The sequence below is a fragment of the Myotis myotis genome, unplaced genomic scaffold (genome assembly GCF_014108235.1).
Source record: "Myotis myotis isolate mMyoMyo1 unplaced genomic scaffold, mMyoMyo1.p scaffold_m19_p_4, whole genome shotgun sequence".
Lineage (NCBI taxonomy): Eukaryota > Metazoa > Chordata > Mammalia > Chiroptera > Vespertilionidae > Myotis > Myotis myotis.
Window position 1 is genome coordinate 6,047,776 of NW_023416346.1, and position 22,178 is coordinate 6,069,953.

General features: G+C 38.3%; 2 protein-coding genes across 4 annotated transcripts in view; one reads left to right on the forward strand and one right to left on the reverse strand.

The window, feature by feature from the left end:
- The window catches only part of ZNF81 (zinc finger protein 81), a 29,560-nt gene extending 19,633 nt beyond the window's left edge, over positions 1 to 9,927 (forward strand). Inside the window, exon 5 of one of the 2 annotated variants that reach the window (XM_036305189.1) lies at positions 3,371 to 9,927. In XM_036305189.1, the coding sequence (XP_036161082.1) occupies positions 3,371 to 5,076 (1,706 nt within the window). In that variant the 3' untranslated portion in view covers positions 5,077 to 9,927. The remainder of the gene's footprint in view (positions 1 to 3,370) is intronic. The other variant, XM_036305190.1, reaches the window with a different exon arrangement.
- Positions 9,928 to 12,356: 2,429 nt separating this feature from the next.
- Positions 12,357 to 22,178, reverse strand: part of LOC118654045 (zinc finger protein 182) — a 30,407-nt gene continuing 20,585 nt past the window's right edge. For both annotated transcript variants that reach the window (XM_036305192.1, XM_036305191.1), the window contains exon 6: positions 12,357 to 15,281. In XM_036305192.1, the coding sequence (XP_036161085.1) occupies positions 13,648 to 15,281 (1,634 nt within the window). In that variant the 3' untranslated portion in view covers positions 12,357 to 13,647. The remainder of the gene's footprint in view (positions 15,282 to 22,178) is intronic.

Sequence of the window (22,178 nt, forward strand, 5' to 3'; positions counted from 1 at the left end):
ACCTGCAGATTCCTCACTCATCTCCACCTCACCTACTCCATGCCTCTCTTCCATATTCTGACTGTGGTTAGTCACATATCATTTTTTTCTTTTAAAATCTACTTTTTTTCTTTTCATTGAATTTATTGGGGTGACACTGGTGAACAAAATCATACAGATTTCAGGTGCACAATTCCACAACACATCATCTGTATGCTACGTTGTGTGTTCACCACCCCAAGTCAGGTCTCCTTCCATCACCATTTATCCCCTCTGTACGCTCTTCTACCTCTCTCCCACCCCACCCCCAGCAGTAACCACACTGTTGTCCATATCCATGAGCTTTTTCTCTCTTTTTTATTTTTGCTCAATTCCTCCATCCCCAACCCTCCCCCCAACAACTATCAGCCTGCTCTTTATCTATGAATGTGTCTCTATTTCACTTGTTAGTTCATTTTGTTCATTAGATTCCACTTATTAAAGTATAATTTACATACACTAAAGTGTATCCATTTTAAGTATATAGCTTGATGAGTTTTGACAAGGTACACACTAGTATAACCACTACCCCTATCATAATATATAACATTCCCTCACACAGAAATGCTCCTTCATGTCCCTTGTAGTCAATGCTTATCACCACTTCAGCCCCAGGCAACTATTTTTTAAATAAATTTTTAATATATTTTTATTGATTTCTGAGAGAAAGGGAGAGGGAGAGAGAGGGAGAGGGGGAGAGAGAGAGAGAGAGAGAGAGAGAGAGAGAGAGAGAGAGAGAGAGAGAGATCAATGATGAGAGAATCATTGGTTGGCTACCTCCCGCACGCCCCGTTACTGGGGATCAAGCCCGCAACCCAGGCATGTGCCCCCAACTGGAACCGAACCCAGGACCTCTCAGTCCCCAGGCCGACGCTCTATCCACTGAGCCAAACCATCCGGGACCCCAGGCAACTATTGACGTGCATTTTGTCACTATAGAATATATTTGTCTTTATTTTTATATCAACGGGAATTATACTGTCTGCTCTTTGCATTCAGCATAATGATTTTGTGTTTTACCCATGTTATTGAGTATATCACTAGTTTGTTCTTTTAAGATGCTGACTACTACTCCATGGTATAAATATATGGTAATTTGTTTATATCCCTGTTGATGACAGGGAGTTATTATTTGGTTATTATGAGCTGTAGTGATCATTTTAGTGTATCTTTGTGTGAACATATGTTTCTATTTCTCTTGGTTAAATACCTAGGAATGGAGTTGCCAGGTTATAAAATAGGTATATGCTTAACTTTATAAGAAATTGCTAAACTGTCTTGCAAAGTGGCTGTGCCTTTTCACATTTCCAACAACAATACCTGAGAATTCTTCTTGCCCCACATCCTCGCCAACACTTGCTGTCATCAGTCTCTTTAATTTTTACTATTGTAGTAGATATGTAATGGTAACTCATTATGACTTTAAGTTGCATTCTGGTGAATAATAATGTTAAATATCTTTTCATGTGCTATTGACCATTTGTACATTTTTGTGTGAAGTGTCTATTTACATATCTTCCTCATTTTATTGGGTTGTTTGTCTTCTAGGTTCCTTGTAAGTAAATACTCATCACTTTAGGGACAGTTTTACTTCTTTCTGTCCAATCTTTTTATCTGTTTTCCTTTCCTTATTTCACTGTCTAAGACCTTCAGTTTGATGTTGAATAGAAGTGTGAGTGTGGGCATGCTTGCCTTGTTCCTGATATTAGGAGCAAAAAAATCATATCATTAAGTATGATGTTAGCTGTAGTTTTTTTTTAAGCTACCCTTTATCAGGTTACATAAGTTCCTTTCTAATCCTAGCTGGTTAAAGAGGTTTTTAACAAAAATCATAGTTAAGTGTTGAATTTTGTCAAATGCTTTAGTGATCAAATGAGTTATTGTTTTTATTTTGTTAATATGGTAAATTTATTGATTGATTTCAAATGTTAAATTAACCTTGTATTTCTAGGACAAATACTGGTGATTATTATATACATTACCCTTATTATATATTGTTGGATTCTATTTTTATATTTTGTTTAAAAATATTTGCATGAGTGATACCAGTTTGTAGTTTTCTTTCTTTCTTTCTTTCTTTCTTTCTTTCTTTCTTTCTTTCTTTCTTTCTTTCTTTCTTTCTTTCTTCTTTCTTTCTTTCTGCAATATCTTTGTCGGGTTTTGATATTAGGGTTACACTTGGCCGCATAATATGAGTTGTGAATAAGTTCTCTGTTTTCTGAAATAGTTTGTGTAAGATTGTTATTTCTTTTTATGCTGTTTCACAGAATTCACCAGCAAGACTTTCTGGGCCTGGAGTTTGCCAGATGGGAAAGTTTTAATAACTAGTTCAATTTCTTTAATATACATAGGGCTCTTTCAATTTTCTGTTTCATCTTTTGTCATACATAATAAGTTGTGGTTTTTTTCAAGGAATTTGTTTTCTTTATTTTGTCTAATTTCATTCTGTTGTATTCTGAGAATACATTCTGTATGATTTCAGCAAATGGTCTATCTTTGGGAATGTTCCATGTGTCTCTGAAAAGAGTGTATATCCGGCTCTTGATGAGAGTTGTGTTTAATAGAAAGCAATTACACGTGATGGAGAGTTGGAGTATAGACATCCATTTATTGTTTGTATAGGTCAAGATGGCTATCACCGCAATAATTTTCCTAGAGGCATAATGACTTGACTTACATACATTGTGAAATGATTACCACAATAAATTTAGTTAACACCTATATCATATAGATATCAAAAATAAAAAATGTTCTTGTCCTTGTGATGAGAACTTTTAGGATATACTCCCTCAGCAAGTGAAATTGTTTTTTTTTTTTTTTTTGATCTCATGAATTTGGTATTTTTGCTAATAGCAAGAAGCAACAAGATCAGTGAGGATTTAGAATCTAAAGCTAATGAGGACTTAGACTCTGAGTCACCCTCTCCCAGCCTAGGCTCTCCATCAATATTTTTCCTGAAAATCCTTGTCTTTTTAATCTTCAGTCCACCCTACTTGATATTCAAGCCTCCTACCCAAATTGAGCTATAACCATGTTTTACAACAAATTATATGTATAAAACCATTCTGAGCTTTACTTTCCTTATCTACAATAGATAAATAATAATAGAAAATAGAACTTTGGAAAGGATTAAATGACTTCATGTTTATATCTTAACAATGCCTGGAACATCATAAGTGTCGTGCAAGAGCTTGACACACAATAAGTGCTATATATGTATTTCCTGTAATTATTTTCATTGTCATCATTGGATTCACTGGTTTCCCTGTGTTCAATTTGGATTAGCTTATATGTATCTTTTAATCTTCTGCTATCTATTCGTGTTGATTTTTACTTTTTTCTCTCTTTTTAGATGGGAAGTTTGGGATTAAGATCTCACAAAAAAGAATTTCTGGGAAAGCTTCATTTCATAGTGAAATGGAGGGTGAAGATATAAGAGATGATTCATTGTATTCCATTTTAGAACTGTGGCAAGATGCTGAACAGATGAAAAGATATCAGGAAAAACACAGCAAACCTGTGAGTCATGCTACATTTGTAAATAAGAAAATATTGAATACGGAGTGGCATTATGAATATAAAGGCAGCAGAACATTTGTTTATCCAAGCCCAAATCATATTATTGCCTCACAGAAAAGACCCCATAAATGTGACTCATTTGAAAAGGGTTTTAAGCATGATTTAGATTTACATATTCATTCTAAAAATAAAGCAACAAAGAACGTTGATAAAATTAATAGACACAGTCAAAATTTCACCCAGAGTTCTTTTACTAACCATGAAAGTATGCATACAGGAGTGAAATTTTGTGAATGTAATCAGTGTGGAAAAGTCCTCAACCTCAAACAAGCACTCAGTCACAATCTGAAGTTTCCTGTTGGGGAAAAAGGAAATATGTGTACTGAATTTAGGAAGATATTCACCCAGAAGTCACACCTCTTTGCATCTCAGAGAATCCATACCATGGAAAAACCTCATGAACTTAGCAAATGTGCAAATGTTTTTACACAAAAGCCACTACTCAGCATATATTTGAGAGTTCATAGAGATGAAAAACTGTATGTATGTACTGAATGTGGGAAGGCTTTCATCCAGAATTCAGAATTAATTATGCATGAGAAAACTCATACTAGAGAAAAACCCTATACATGCAGTGAATGTGGAAAATCATTTTTCCAGGTGTCATCTCTACTTAGGCACCAGACAACCCATACTGGAGAGAAACTCTATGAATGCAGTGAATGTGGGAAAGGCTTCTCCCTGAACTCAGCTCTCAGTGTACATCAGAAAATTCATACTGGAGAGAGACACCACAAATGCAGTGAGTGTGGGAAAGCCTTTACCCAAAAATCAACACTCAGGATGCATCAGAGAATTCATACAGGAGAGAGATCCTATATTTGTACTGCATGTGGGCAGGCCTTCATCCAGAAGGCACACTTGATTGCACATCAAAGAATTCATACTGGAGAGAAGCCTTATGAATGCAGTGACTGTGAGAAATCTTTCCCTTCTAAGTCACAACTCCAGATGCATACACGAATTCATACAGGAGAGAAACCCTATATATGCACTGAGTGTGGGAAGGCCTTTACCAACAGGTCAAATCTCAATACTCACCAGAAATCTCATACTGGAGAGAAGTCTTATATATGTGCTGAATGTGGTAAAGCCTTCACGGACAGGTCAAATTTCAATAAGCACCAGACAATTCATACTGGAGAAAAACCCTATGTTTGTGCTCATTGTGGGAGGGCTTTTTTCCAGAAGTCCGAATTAATTACACATCAGAGAATTCATACTACAGAGAAGCCTTATAAATGTCCTGACTGTGAGAAATCCTTCTCTAAGAAACCACATCTCAAAGTACATCAACGAATTCACACAGGAGAAAAACCATATATATGTGCAGAATGTGGGAAAGCCTTCACTGACAGGTCAAATTTCAATAAACACCAGACAATTCATACTGGAGAAAAGCCCTATAAATGCAGTGACTGTGGAAAGGGCTTTACTCAGAAATCAGTTCTGAGTATGCATCGCAATATTCATACATGAAAGTAACCCTGTCTCTTAAAAATGAGAAAGCCTTATCACAGAAGTCAGGTATAAGGGTATATTATAAAATTCATCCAAGACAGACCCTATATGAATATATGGCATAGTAAAAAGTATTCGTCAGGCTCTCTCACTTGAGGCAAAAAAAATTATTTAGACGATATCCTCTTAGAATGCATTGAATGAAGGGGAATTTTCATATTTGCACAGCCTCACAAAATACAGGGTGTCCCAAAAATGTATACACACTTTGAGATATAATCAGTGTTTATTAACATACAGTTCATCTCCAAAATTTAAATGAATCTATAGAAATGAGTGTGTATACATTTTGGGGACACCCTGTATAATAGAATTCATACTAGGAAAAATGATGTCAGTTTAATATATTAGGAGGAAAGCCTTCCTATTGTAAAGAAAGTATTATAAGGCAAATTGTTACCAAATTCTTTACATATGAAGTGTGTAAAATTATGTAAATGTTAGTCATGTTTACTGTTATATTAAACAATTTAAAGTGACAACAAAATGAAAAGTAGGACAACAAAATAACATATTTGATGTGTAGACCTACTCTCAGGTCTGTAGGTTGTTTGTGGCAGAACACAATGCACAGCAGGAGGAATCATTGAAGTTCATTTTTTAAATTTAATATAATTGCATCTATTAAATATGTCTTCTATTGAATTTTTCTCTCACATGAATTCACAGTTTTATGGTCATTGTGATTTTATATATACACATATCTGAAGATATAATTTTACATGAACACACAAATGTAATCCTATCATTCATACTGGTTCCCATGACATTGTGTTTTTATCCTTTTTAATTGTGGAACAATGCAAAAATGCCAAAGGTCTCTCCTGTCATTTTTTGCCTGCTCCTTTGCAATGTTACTCTGTTTTTTCTCTTATTAAGAAGTAGAGCTCCCTCTCTACTCCTTGACTCTTAACTTGGCCATGTGATTTGTTTTGGCCACTGTACATTAGCGAAGAGATTCAAGAAATGGCTGAAGAAGTGTGAAAAAAGCTTACCTTGAGGCTTACTCTCTTGCTACTCTTCAAAATTCTAAGCCCTTCATATGAAGAAGCTCAGATTACTCTACTGGGGGATGAGAAACCAGATGGAGCAAAGATGAGCCAGCCTAGCTGAGGCCCTTCAGGTCAACTACCGGACATGGGAGTGTGGCCTTCCTTGGTCTCCAGCCCCAACCAATCCAGCCCATATAAGAAGAGCCATACCAGTTATCCCAGAGAACATGGAGAACTGTGAGATAAATAAAATAATTATTGTCTTAAACTGCTAAGTTTTAGGGTACTTTGTTGCACAGCAAATGCTAATAATACTTAAAAGTATATGATCGCCGGGGGGTGAGGGGGGGGGGGTATTGTACCAAAACACAAGACATGTGGCATTGACTTTGGACCTGGAAGAAAACTGTTAAGAAAGCCTGGAAAAGATGGCGTCCTGTGTTATTTAGTAAAGAAAAAGCAAAACAGTCACCATGCTCTGTGGGAAAATAGAGAATGTATCAAATGAACTTGTGGATCTAGCTAAATAGATTTCCAACAGAATGCTGGAAGTTCGTTTATTTCTATGAGCTCATATAATAAGGTAAAAAAGGAGATATGAACTAAGAGAATGACTATTCCATTTACAAGCAGAATTCAGAAGAAAAAAAAAAACCCTCTACTTGCTGGGTTAGAAAATAATTTTCACATCTCCAGTCTCCAAAATACTTTCAAAGTGAAAATGGCCCCAGGGTAGAGATCAAGTCATGAGTGCAGATGTAAGACCCTTTGTAAAAATGCATGAAACATTTAAGTTGGTATTTGGGAGACCCTCTAAGCTAAGCTAAATGGCTTCTGTAGACTTCATGACATCGTCCCCAGTAGCCTGACACATTGCTCAAAGTAGAGAAATACAAACCAGATTCATAGGAAACATTTAAAGTTTTTAATAGAGTTTTACTAGTGAAACTGCCTCCAAGCTGGACTTAAAGAGACTGAAACAATCCAGAATGAAAAGTGGTACCTGGACTCTCCTCTCTAGCTTCTATGAATAGAAATGAAGCTGAGAAAGTTACTCGGCTGCAAACATGGGCCATTTCTAATGGGAAAAGAAGGAGGTCTCAGAGAGAAGACCCAAGAACAATATATTAAAATGGACTGGGGAGCCATTCCCAGATGAACTGTGACCTAATAAAAAAAATCTACCCCTGAAGCAGGAAGACTTGAAAACATTTGTTCTGTGGGATTTCAAGAATTGTTATGGAACAGTGACAGATATGTGCCTCTTCTTTCTCTCCTTTTTGAATTGGAGTGTGTATTGCAGTTAATTCTGTTCTTATGTCACCATTATAGTGTGTGTGTGTGTGTGTGTGTGTGTGTGTGTGTGTGTGTGTGTGTTGGGGGGGTCGTTCATATAACTAGTTATTTAGCTCACAGGTCTCTAGATTAAGAAGCTGCACTCAGAGAGCCTCAGCCACTTCTGAACCTGATACAGAAGACTTGAGGTCCTGGATTTGAACATGGTGCCACAATTTGGGATGAGACATTTGGAGGTCTTGGAATGGGTGAACATATTGTTGCATGGTATGGAATGTAAATAAAATTATTTTTGACCAGAAAATAGACTATGTTAGCTTGAAAAACACTACTAATTTCTTGCACCCCTACATCTATGCCCCCTTGTAATCTTTATTTCTCTTTGTGTTTTAGTTGGGATAATTTCTATTAACCTATCATCAAGTTCACTGATTCTAACCCCTGTCCTGGCTCTGTTAAGTCTACTGGGTGAGCTCATTGAAGGCATTCTTCATCTCAGTTATGTTATCTGCTGAAATTTCCCATCTGTTCATGTGTTGTTCACATTTTCCACTATTTTCTTTAACATATTAAATCATCGTTATTTTAATTTCCTGTTTGATAATTCCAACAACTGTGTCACCTGAGTCTGACTCTGTTGATTGCTTTGTCTCTTGACAGAGTACCACAAACTAGGTGGCTTAAAAAAACAGAAATTTATTGTCTCACAGTTTGGGAGGCCAGAAGTCTGAAATCAAGGTGTCAGGAACTGTTAGCTGCATCTCTTCAAGTTTTCAGTAGCCTCAGGCATTTCTTGGCTTGTAGATGCATTACTTCTGTCACATGGTCATTTTCTCCCTATGTGTCTTCACATCGTGTTCCCTCTCTGTGTCTGTCTGTGTTCGACTTCCCCCTTTTTATAAGGATACCAGTCACATTAGATTAGGCCCACCCTAATGGCGATATTTTAATTTGATTACTCTGCAAAGATTTCCTTTCCTAATAAGGTCATATTCTGATGTACTGGGGGTTAGGATTTTGACATATCTTTTGTGGGGGGACATAATTCAACCCATATAATAAATTAATACATTTATCTGTATAAAGTACTTAGAACTATGTATGGAAAGAAGTTCTTGATGAATATTAGATACATCCCACTTCCTGAGGCTGCCTAGGTCCCCCTACAACTCTCTGTACTTGGGCAGGATTTGAGACCTTTGTTTGTGGTATCTTAACCTCATCCAACCACCTAAAGAAAATGTTTGGAATAACAGGAAAAGCAGGCCTAGTACCAAGACTTGTGCTACTAACATTTGAGAAGAATTTATTTATAGAGGATAGTGGGAAGGAGCAGCCAGAGGTTCATTTATATGAGGATGGAAAACTGGTTCTTGGATTTTGTGACAAGGAGATCAGTGTAGACTTTGGTGAACATTATTTAAGTGAACTTAACTAAAGAAAACAACAGCAAAGTTGAAGGTATTTCTGAGCTCAGGTAGTTACTTCACCATCAAACTTTTCTGATAGAAAAAATATTAGGTATTGCTCTATTGAAAATGTGTTTTCTAGAATCCTGTTGGACTCCAGGTTAGAGTTGTCCAAAAGTAGAAATTGCAAGAGATTTAAGAGGTCACAGTGAAGGAGCAAACATCATTACTCTAAAAGTTTAAGATTAGATTCAGGGCTACAGATACGGGGTACCTAGAAGGTTTTAATTCTTCCTCACTCTCTTCCACTCTATTCAGCCCTTCTTTGCATCTCCCAGTCTGCTGACCAACAGTGGCCCAGGCCTACCACCAGATGCTTGGCTAAAGACCCACAAAGGCAAAGGCTTTTCTTAGACTTCTCCATTAGCTCCCCATTAATAATCTCACATCAGCAGCTGGATGTGCCTGGCTTCTAAGAGTTTCCTGCAAACTCTGACTTATCTATTCATGCCAGTGTTTCTCCCAACTCCCCCGTCCATACCTTAACTTCCTCAGCTACTCCCACATTTGTGTATGGCTCAATTCATGTAAAAATTCCTTATTCCATAATACTCATAGTGAATCCACTTAATTGAACCCTGATTGTTAATGTTATACTTTCTTTTCCTGAGAACTTGGTAAATGTTTCTCTTCTAAAATTTAGTGATGCTACTGAGAATTCTTAGACTAAACTGCTCTTTTTTTCCTTGTACCTTTCTGCCACATTCTTTCTTTATGCTTGAAATTAGGGATCTTTAAAAACATATGCTTTGGTCTTTATTTTTGTTAATTTGATTTTACCTTGGTTACAGTAAACTGTACCAATCATGATTGAAGCCTTTTATTTCAGGGAAGTTTTATTTTGCTGAACTTTTTTTCTGATCTATTTTCCTCTTCAGGACATCAATTATGTATATGTAATATGTCTTTGTCACCTTCTATATCCATTTAATATTACTCAATATTTGTTTCATATCATTCTTTTTAAAAATATATATTTTTATTGATTTCAGAGATGAAGGGAGAGAGAGAGAGAGAAATAGAAACATCAATGATGAGAGAGAAGAACTGATTGGCTGCCTCTTGCACGTCCACAACTGGAGATCAAGACCACAGCCCAGGCATGTGCCCTGACCTGGAATTGAACCATGACCTCCAGGTTCATAGTTCGATGCTCAACCACTGATCCATGAGGGCTGGGTAGTTTTTACATTTTTAAATGGTTGATAAATGAAGAGTAATATTTCATGACATGTAAAAAATTACATGAAATTCAAATTTCAGTACAATAAAGTTTTATTGGAACAGAGCCATAGATAGAAAGCAGGCTGACAGCTGTCAGGGTGGGGTAGGTGGAGGGATTGAGAAAATAAGAAAAAAGAAAAAACCCCATGGACCAGGACAACAGTGTGGTGATTTCCCTGAGGGTGGGGGAGAGGTGGGCAGAAATCATATCTCATACATCAAATAGGGCAGGGAGGTGGAGGAGGGTATAGGGAGGATAAATAGTGATGGACTTGATTTGGGGTGGTGAACACAATAAGTGTACAGATGATGTATTGTAGAATTGTACCCTTGAAACCTATAAAACTTTGTTAACCAGTGTTATCCCATTAAATTCAATAAAAGGGGAAAAACACTACATCAAAAATAATGAACATTTAAAAAATGTATCCATAGGAAAAAAATTAAAATGTAAAGAAATGAGCTATCACCCCCCCCATAAGTTTCCTTATGCCCCTTTGTCATCCAACCTCCCTCCCCACACCCTTCCCCCATCCATAGGCAACCACTGATCTGTTTTGTGTTGTTATGGATTAGTTTGAATTTTCTACAATTTTATATAAATGGAATTATACCATAGGCATTCTTGGTGGGTATTTTTTTCCTTCTTTTATTCAGCATAATTATTTTGTGATTCATTTGTGATGTTACATGTACCTGTATTCCTTTTTATTGATAGGTGGTATTTCATTGCATAGATATACCAGATTTGTTTATCCATTAATGTGTTGATAAAAATCTATATTGTTCCTAGTTTTTGGATGTTACAAATAAAACTGATATGAACATTTATATACAAGTCTTTGTGTGGACGTAGTTGCATTTCTCCTGTGTAATACCTAGGAATGGTTTGATCATATGGTGAGTATATATTTAAATATGTAAGAAACTACCAAACGGTTTTCCAAAGTGGTGTGCCCTTTTACATTCCCACCAGCAGTATGTACGTGTCCATTTGCTTCATTTCTTTGCCCTTGTAATTTTAGCCATTTCAGTAAGAGTGAAGTGGTATCCCACTGTGGTTTCAATTTATACTTTCCTAAGAGCTAATGCTGTTGAGTATCTTGTGCTTATTTGCCATCTGTATATCATCTTGATCGATGTATCTTTTAAAATATTTTGCCCGTTTTTAAACTGGGCTGTTTGTCTTATCTGTGTCCCAGAAAGCAGGAGTCCAAGATTAACCTTAAATGGCAAGATCTGACTTGCCCCACCCCACTTTAGAATGATCTTTGATGGCCCTGAAACCCCAGGAATATTCTTTATCAGCAGGAAAATGAAATGTTTCATTTCTAGTGTCCTTAGGCATTCTCTCAGCAGACTGCACAAGGAGTAAGGAAGTTAACCCCACATTTCCCCCCAAACTTTCTTCTCCATGGAAAGGCACTAAATAATGTGGGGCAAAAGTAGGTTTACAGTTGTGAGTACACAACTTTATTCTTGTATTATTAATTATTGTATTTTCCATACAAACTGTAAACCTACTTTTGCCTCACCCTATATGACATGTCTGATTTAACATCACTCATAAAAAAGTAAACTCACAGCTTATTTTCTTACAGGAACACTGACCAGGCCCAGGTTTTAGATAGCTTGGGTTGCCCAATTCCACCTCAGAAGCGTCAGGGCCACAAAGACTGTCATGCACAAAGTGGGACTTCTTATTCTGGAGCAGATGTGCTATTACACAGTCTTTGGCCATGCCCATTCAGACCACGGCTCTCAATCTGTCCCTTACCTTGGAAAATGCAGCCACTGGCAGTAGTGTGACCTGAGGGGCAAGCACTCAACTTCTCTGTAGATTTATGTTTTATATCTCTTGTTAAAAGCGTGTGTGTGTGTGTGTGTGTGTGTGTGTGTGTGTGTGTGTGTGAGTGTGTGTGTGTACGCGTGCGCGCGCACACACACACACAAGGTAATTCAATGTTAAGATGTGGAAAGCCATTGACAGGCTTTGGTACAGGATACTCTCACAGATGTCACTACATATACTAAATAAGAAATGTGTACCAGTCTCAATTATTTTAGGTTTACAGAATGTGGTCCCAGCTGATCTGAGAATCACATTATTTGCACCCCCAAGTGGACATCTATTGTTCTGATTATTCAATTTTTTCACTCTAGAAAACTAAAACTCCACAATGAGCATATCTCTATTAAATGTTGAAATCTTGTATCTAGAATCTGACTTCATTATAATAGTAATAGAACAAACCAGGCTTTTTAAAAGTTTTATTTATTGAGTGAAAAGATAGTGCTTCCACACAGTACAATTTTCAAAAGTTATGAAAGGATATACTGTTGTCTCCCTAACAATTCCATCCCCCCAGCTACCCACTTCCCCTTCTCTTTCCCCGAGGTAATCATGGTTACCAGCTTCTTGTGTTATCTTTCCAGAGACAGTTTATCCATACACACTAAATACTTAGCATATGTTCTCCTTTTTATATATAAATGGTAGCACATTATACTCACTATTCTGCACCTTGGTTTTTCCACCTAATAATGTATGTTGGAGAGCATCCCACATCATTTCTTAAATGGCGTCTTCAAAAGTTATTTTTATATATTTTATTCATTTTTTTCTACCTAGGAGTTTGCTGAGTCAACATACCAGGATTTCAGGAACCAGACCCCTGGTGTTGTCATATCTACAGCTTCCAACCTTTTGTTTTCACAACAGTGCAGCAGTGAATTCCTCTGTGCGTTCATCATTTTGTATATGCAGGAGTATATACATTCCTAGAAGTGGAATTGCTGGAAAAGCCATGCACATTTGTGGTTTTGGTTACTTTGGAATCATTCCTCTTTAAATAAGAGTTTTTCTTGGACATGGTGTTTGCTGGAGGTTCATGTGGAAAAAGAAACCAGGGCCACATTTAAGGCAGATCAGAGGTTCTCTTGCAACTGGGATTTTTTCCATTTGGTAGTTCTTTCAGACTTGGATTTTCTGAGTCAGTAAATAGGGGAAGCTGTAGGGTTTGTCACAAGAAACACTGCCTTCTCTTGCCCCAACCCCCACCAATTGCTCATCTGATTAGTACAGACTAGTTTCTACTAAATATGATTAGTCTGAGCAATTCCTTCTCAAGGCCCCAGCCTATCTCTCCTCAGATGCCAAATGGATCTAGGAAACATCCTACCTCCCACCTACCCATGCTCTGGGTTACTGCTGTTGTGTTTGTATATGAACCTCTACTAAGCGTCCTTACCTGTGCTGCCTCACATCTGCAGCCTTGAGCATTCTCTGTCCTTGGAGATCTCCCACATATGCCTGTGGCAACCCTCTCATCGGGGTTTCAGCTATCTCCTAATTTTGTCAGATACAGAGATTACACTTCTATTTCTTTGCTTCCCTGTAGTTTTTGGGTAAAGATTGAGATGGAAAAAAAAAAAAAGGCTGACTCTATCCCTATATTTAAACCATAAGTCAGAACATACTTAAAAAACATAGCTAACAAAATGAAATGTTCCTTCAGGGAACATAACAGACACTACTGATTTATTTTCTAATGTATAATGAGCTTTGACTTCTGGGTGTGGCCTTTCCCGTGGACTTTCTTTCCTGTATGTGTTCTCTGATGTACAATAAGGTTTGATTTTTGGGTAAAGGCTTTCCCACATTCTGTACACTTATAGGGTTTCTCTCCAGTATGAGTTCTTTGGTGTACAGTGAATGTTGATTTTTCTCTAAAGGCTTTGCCACACTCAGTGCATGCATAGGGTTTCTCTCCTGTGTGTGTTCGCTGATGTATTATGAGCTGTGATTTCTGGCTAAAAGCTTTCCAACATACAGGACATTCATAGGGTTTCTCTCCTGTGTGAATTCTCTGATGTATAATAAGCTTTGATTTTTCTCTGAAGGCTTTGCCACATTCATTACACTTATAGGGTTTTTCTTCTGTATGAGTTCTTTGATGTATAATGAGATATGATTTCTGGGAAAATGCTTTTTCACATTCATTACATTCATAGGGCTTCTCTCCTGTATGACCTCTCTGGTGTAGCATGAGATAAGATTTCTGGGAGAATGCTTTCTCACATTCATTACATTCAAAGGGTTTCTCTCCAGAATGAGTTCTCTGATGTACGCCAAGGTTTGACTTCTGGGTGAAGGTTTTTCCACACACATCACATTCATAAGGTTTCTCTCCTGTATGAGTTCTCTGATGCACAATGAGAGTTGACTTCTCATTGAAAGACTTCCCACATTCAGTACATTTATGAGGTTTCTCTCCCGTATGAGTTCTTTGATGTATAATAAGAGTTGACTTATCACTGAAAGTTTTCTTACATTCATTACATTCATGGGGTTTCTTTCCTGTATGAGTACTATGGTGTATAATTAGATCAAGCTTCTGTATGAAAGATTCCCCACATTTGGTGCATTCATAAGTTTTCTCTCCTGTGTGGGTTTTCTGGTGGACAATGAGATTTGACTTTTGAGTGAAGGCTTTTCCACATTCATTACATTCATAGGGTTTCTCTCCTGTATGAGTCCTATAATGTATGATGACAGTTGACTTTTCTCTGAAGGCTTTTCCACATTCTGGACACTCAAAGGGTCTCTCTCCTGTATGAGTTCGTAGGTGTATAATGAGCTGAGATTTTTGACTAAAGGCTTTTCCACATTCAGTACATCCAAAAGGTTTCTCTCCCGTATGAGTTCTCCAATGTACAATGAGGTGTGACTTCTTGCTGAAGGTTTTCCTACATGCAGTACACTCAAAGGGTTTCTCTCCATTTTTAATTCTCTGATGTAGACTAAGACCTTTCTTTTTCCTGAGGGTCTTCCCACACTCTTTATATCCATAAGTTTTCACTCCAGGAGTTGTTTTCTCATATTCAGTATGAAATAATAATTTTGCACTTCCATTATCATATCTCTTTCCTACAGAGCTTCTACTAAATAAATCTAAATTATCTAACATATTATTTCCAAATGACTCATGTTTATGGGGTCTTTGTATTGAAGCAACAAGGTTTGTACTCATATAAAGTGTGTTTCCAAATTCATTATAGTCACGGCCACTCTTGGTGGTAATTGTTTTCTTGTCAGGGAATCCAACTTGCATCAGAAAACATTTATCTTCATCACCCTGGTTCTGCCTCTCAATCTGTTCATCAACTTGGCAGGTTTCTTCTAGAAAGAAATAGAATAAACCATTTTTATACTCTGATATTATAGAATGGACCTTCTTTATAAATGCCCTGCCATATGAAAGCTGATACTGTTAGCACATTTTATTAGAGTTCCTGTAGAGAGAAACTTGACCATCAAATCCTGTTCTTTTACTAAAATCCCACCTACTAGCTTTTTTGTTACTGAGAACAATCTTGCCTTGACACCTAAGTCTTTATTGCTACATTTACATAGTCTCTTATTTCCATCTACTTTGTTGACCTTATCACCCTTTATCGTCATTTACCATATGAACTTTTAAAAAAGATATATATTTTTTATTGATTTTTTACAGAGAGGAAGGGAGAGGGATAGAGAGTTAGAAACATCGATGAGAGAGAAACATCGATCAGCTGCCTCCTGCACACCCCCCACTGGAGATATGTCCACAACCAAGGTACATGCCCTTGACCAGAATTGAACCTGGGACCCTTGAGTCCGCAGGCTGATGTTCTATCCACTGAGCCAAACCGGTCAGGGCTACCATATGAACTCTTAACTCTACCTGACTTACACTATTTATAAAAATCCTAAATTCATTATCAGAAAATGAAAGATTTAGAATAATTAGCCTTACAAAAACAAAGAAAAACCTGAAAAATCTTTGCCCAATCTGGATTCACCTTTGTATCTATCTAAGCTTGCATTCACAGTTCTTCAACATCACCGTCTACTCCTATCTATACTATTTCTACTAAAAGCTATGCCTATTATTAACTCCAAACCCTTTCTCATGTTCCATTACCCACAGAGCCTAGTCCTCCATATTCTTCTATAGTCAAAATGTGGATAACTTTTAAGAAGTTCAGTCTTTTCAAAACTTACCTCTATAACTAATTTTTATTAACTTCTAAAGTAGTTGCTCATCTGTATGTACCACTCAGTTAAAATTGCAAAGCCTTATCTTTAATATACCATATTTCATCAGTCACAAGATGAATATCATTCCACATTTTAACATTTCTGAATCCAGAATCACCTTACAATCAATGACATGTCAAAAATTAATTGGTGGGAATTTTTCTTTCGTAGTGATATGTCTAAAAACCCAATGGTATCTTGAAGTCAATAAAATATGGTAAATACATTTTATACATCTACTTAATTTTTTGTCATTTTTGAAGTTCACTTTTGAAGTTTTTCCTAAAACACTATATGAAAAATTTCATACAGAGAAGATGAAAGAAGAGTATCAATAACTAAACTATTCATATAACCACTTAAATTTAATAATGATAACATTTATAATAATAATACTGAATTTTAAAATGGATCATGCAGCAGTGGTTTCCCTTCTATGACATCCTTTCTTTGGATTGCAAAGTACTAGTTCTTATCTAGGAGTGAACATTAGAATCACAGAAAAAGCATTTACAAAATACATCTGATGGGACCCAAGTTCCACCAAGTATCTACTGAATAGGACCTTCTTATGTGGTAAGAAGCATAGTACATGTGGCTAGGGAAGTGGTCAGCAAACTGCGGCTCGTGAGCCACATGCGGCTCTTTGGCCCTTGAGTGTGGCTCTTCCACAAAATACCACGTGCGGGCGCACATGTACAGTGCAATTGAAACTTCGTGGCTCATGCACAGAAGTCGGTATTTTGTGGAAGAGCCACACTCAAGAGGCCAAAGAGTCACATGTGGCTTGCAAGCCACAGTTTTCCAACCACTGGGCTAGGGCCATGGATTCTCTAGCCCAGGATCAAAGCCTGCCTTAGCCTTTCACTTGTTCTGTGAACTTAGGCAAGTTATCTATTTGTGTCTTACTTTCCCACCTAGAAAAGAGGAATTATAACAGTGCCCACCCAAATGTTTAGTGATATAATTAAATTACTTAGTATATATGGCACATAAGAAATGTTTTCAATTTAAAAAAAAGTGTTTTCAAATGTTTACTAGAACAATTAATATACTACTACTACTATTACTACTACTACAACTACTACTAATATTATGATTAAGAGCCAATATATTACTATTGAAAATAAGGGATATCTCAATGTAATTCACATGTTCTTGAATAGCAAGTGAAAGCACAGTTAATAAAACTGTGCAGAGTAGGCTAACATTTTTCTGAAGAAGGGAAAATATATATAAATACATATTTATATAGGGTCCTGTGAAAAACAATGGAAAGATACACTTTCAAATTTTAATAAATGGTTACATCTGATGCTAGTGTTAACCTATAGGGAGAAGGAAAGAAGAGAGTGGGATGGAGAAGGGAAAGAAGCTGGACTTCTTGGAAAATACCTGTTCTCTAGATTTGACTTTGAAACCAAACAAATACTTGTGTTAAAAAGAAACAACAGATCCAAATTGGAGTCACTTGTAGTAAGCCCCACCAAGGTTAATAATTGCAGTCTTAGTCTCTCCCAAGAGTAGAATTCTAAAACCACTCTAGAATTTCCTAATCAACACTAATGAGGTAATCTGCCTAGTAAGATCCCCTCCCTTCCCCTAAGAGAAAGTGACCTGACCGTACCTGAAATAATACACTCTTTTAAACCTCCTTGTCCCACTCTCCTTCTACCTATAAAAACCTACCATGTTGTACAACTCCTTGAAGCTCCCTTCTATTTGCTAGATGGAATGCTCTCTGATTCACGACTTGTTTACTACTGTCAATTACATCTTCAAAGTTACTCGCTTGAATTTTTGTTCCTTAACATTTGCAAATTTTATATAATCAGGCATCAAAATTCAATAGAAAAGGATCCCCTAATATCCTCTCATCTATATTTCCTAACAACCATGCTGAAAAGTCTTGATTCTCAATGGCACCAACATGATTACTTCAACTGATTCAACCCTCTATATTCAGCAGTCTCAGAATAAGACTAACAATACTACTATAAAAAATAATGTAAGTGGAGCCACTTTAAAATGGAGTTAGAGCTGCTATCCTGGAGGAACTGCCTTGCACATATTACTCCTCAAACCTTTGAATGTTAAAAACAGGACAAAAAAACCCCAAACCTTTGGATTGGGCCTAAGGCAACACTGTATTTCAAACAACTGCTTGGAAAGATAATAAAAAAGCAGATATGCTTGACCGTTTGGCTCAGTGGATAGAGCGTCGGCCTGCGGACTGAAGGGTCCCAGGTTCGATTCCGGTCTAGGGCATGTACCTTGGTTGCGGCCACATCCCCAGTAGGAGGTGTGCAGGAGGCAGCTGATGGATGTTTCTCTCTCATCGATGTTTCTGGCTCTCTATCTCTCTCCCTTCCTCTCTGTAAAAAAATCAATAAAATATATTTTTTAAAAAAGCAGATATTATAACTAGAGAACTGATTACTACCAAACTACTGGACTGAAAATTAAAAACATTGTTTATAATTAGCATCACTATGATAGCTTATCTACACCTATAGAAATTACTTCTTTCTACTGATATGATTGTTTCCCTTACCTTTGTCATTAATACCCCTTGCCTTTGTCTCCTAATCAGAACACTATTTGGGTTTCTGCGTGAATCAATGCTTCCCGAATAAGTATTCTTCTTTTTAAGAACTTTAAAATTTATTTTTCAATTACAGTTTATATTCAATATTATTTTCTATTAGTTTCAGATGTAGAGGATAATGGTTAGACAATCATATACTTTACAAAGTGTTCCCTTCCATATGTCCACTACCCAACTGGCACCAATCATAGTTACTCCAATATTACTGATTATATTCCCTATACTGTACTTTACATCCCCATGACTATTTTGTAACTACCAATTTATACTGAATACCTATTTTTTTTTTACCTCAAATAAATGCTGTTGCCTCTCACTTTGGCCTTTTATTTTTAGATTAACAATATCACTAGATGTAATATTAATTAAAAATGTTTAACTCCAGAATTTGATTTGGAAATACCAACTTGAATATATGATGTATTTTCTCTTAAAAATATATTTTTTACATAGTTCCTAAAGGCTTAGAAACCATTCCCTAACATCTAAATTGTGGTCTCACAACATTTACCATGAAAAAGAAATGGGGGCTTCATAGAAGAAGTGTCTGATTTCAGGTCAGAGGAAGGAAATATGTGAAATGATCCTTGAACATCTTGTAACAGAAAGCAAGGAATCTACCAAAGACTCAGAAGCCAATCTGAAGGAGTTTCTTTGGCCAGTTAATTAGTGGAGATGGAGTAAGGGAAAGTTCTTTACAGAAGACTACAAACATACAAATGTAGAAGGAATGATAGAAAATTCATCATTTTTCAACCATATAAGTAATAACTGATTTAGGCAAGAATCATCATGGAATGCTAAAACCACTGAATAAAAAATTTTTGAGGAACAGGATATTTACACAGTTTGGCAGTTCCACAAAATGTTAAACACACAGTTATCACACTGTTCAACAATTCCACTCCTATGTATGTACTCTAAAGAAATGAAAACATACATCACCACCAAAACTTCTACATTAATGTTCATAGAACCATCAAAGTGTAAACAACCTAAATGTCCCAACAAATGAAAATCAAAATGTGGTATCCTATATAATAAAGAGCTAATATGCAAATGGTCATCACACCCTCATGCCCTCATGCCCTCACGCCATAACAGCTCAGACACTCAACACTGGGGAGAGAGGAATGGGGACCATCCAGGCACAAATGAGCTCACGAGAGAACAATGGGGACCAGCCAGACACAAATGAGCTCTCGAGAGAGGAATGGGGACCAGCCAGGCACAAATGAGTTCATGAGAGAGCAATGGGGACCAGCCAGGCTGTGGCCCGGGAGAGGGACAAGCTTTCCACCCTGCGGTCGTGGATGCCAGGGACTGCACCTGCACCTGCAGCCTGGAAGAGGGACAATCCGCATGCCCCATGGTCCCCACGGTTCCAGGAACCAGTGGCTGTGCCTGCAGCCTGGGAGAGGGACAAGCCACACTCCCTGTGGTCCCAGGCACCAGCGGCTGCGCCTACGACCAGGGAGAGGGACAAGCCGCCCGCCCTGTGGTCCCGGGAGCCAGCACCTGTGGCTGTGGCCCAGGTGAAGCCACCCGCCCACAGTCCCCTGGGGCTATGGTTGGCCCGGGTGAGGCTGGCCCGAGTCCTGGGTGCTTGTGGCCAGCCAGAGGGAGGGAATCCCGGGTCTGGTGCCTGTGACCGGCCAGAGGAGGGAATCCTGGGTCCCGGGTGATGGGCGACGCAGAGGCAGTTGGGGCGATCAGGTCAGCAGGGGAGCAATTAGGGATTATCAGGCAGGCAGGCAGAGGGGTTGGGGGGATCAGGCAGGCAGAGGTGGTTAGGGGCAATCAGGCAGCCAGACAGGCGAGAAGTTAGGAGCCAGCAGTCCTGGATTGCAAGAGGCAGTCAGACATTCCCCGAGGGGTCCCAGATTGGAGAGGGTGCAGGCTGGGCTGAAGGAGCCCCCTCCCATGCACGAATTTCATGCACTGGGCCTCTAGTATCCATATAATGGAATATTATTCTGCCATAAATGAAGTACAGACACATGCTACAATATGGATGGACAATCCCTGAAAACATGCCAAGAAGTAAAAGAAACCAGGCATAAAAGGCCATATTTTTATATGGTTCCATTTATATGAAATGTCCAGAATAGGCAAAACCATAGACAGAAAGTAGATTAGTAGTTGCCAGAGGATGGGCAGGGAATGGAGAGTGACTAATAAGAGATAGGGGTTTCACCCTAGCTGGTTTTGCTCAGTGGGTAGAGCATCAGCCTATGGACTGAAAGGTCCTGGGTTCGATTCCGGTCAAGGGCACATGCCTGGGTTGTGGGCTCGATCCCCAGTAGGGGGTGTGCAGGAGGCAGCCAGCCGATCAATGATACTCTCTGATCATTGATGTTTCTATCTCTCTCTCCCTCTCCCTTCCTCTCTGAAATCAATAAAAATATATTAAAAATTTTTTTTTTTAAAAAAAAAGAGATAGGGGTTTCTTTTTGGAGTGATTATAGTGCTCTAAAAGTGATGGTTGCAGCCCTGGCCCATGTGGCTAAATTGGTTGGGTGTTGTCCCCTACACCAAACGGTTGCTAGTTTGATTTCAGGTCAAGGTATGTTCCTGGGTTTCCAGTGCGGACGTGCAAGAGGCAGCCTCTCTCTCTCTCTCTCCCTTTCTCTCTCTCTCTCTCTCTCTCTTTCTCTCCCTTCCTCTCTCTCTAAAAAAAAAGTCAATAAAATAAATAAAAATAAAAGTGATGGTTGCAGAACTCTATGAATGTACTAAAAAGTTACTGAATTTGTGTACCTCAGAGTGAATTTTATGGTATGTGAATTTTATCTCAATAAAGTTCTTTTTAAAAAGAGATAATCAGGAAGAGAAACCAAGATGGCGGCATAGGTTAACGCCGGAGAGTGCTGCCTCAAACAACCACTTCAAAAAACAACTAAAAGACGGAACAGACATCATCCAGAACAACAGGAAGGCTGGCTGAGTGGAAATTCTACAACTAGGAGGAAAGAGAATATCATACCCAGACACAGAGGAGGCGCAGTGCTGAAGTGAAATACTAAGGTGCGGAGTGCACGCGGAGCGGGCTGGAGGCGGAGGGCGCGGTTGTTGTTTTCAAATGGGAGGGAGTTTCAGACTCTGAGCTCCAGATCCAGGCGAGTCTCTAGGGACCCAGACTCAAACGGGAGAAGCAGGACTGTCTGGCTTCGGTCGGAACTCAAAGGCAGCTTTCTCTCCGAGGTTTGCAGCGGTTGCTGGGACTCTGTGAGGCAGAGCCCCTAGGGACGGAACTCAGAGCAGCCATAACTGCTCGCTCTGGCCCGCCCTGTGGATCCCTGGGGACCCGCCCCGCCCAAGCCCTGCCCAGAGCCATTTGCCGGATAGCCTCAGGCAAACGCTAGATTAGCACCGCCCTAGAGATCCAG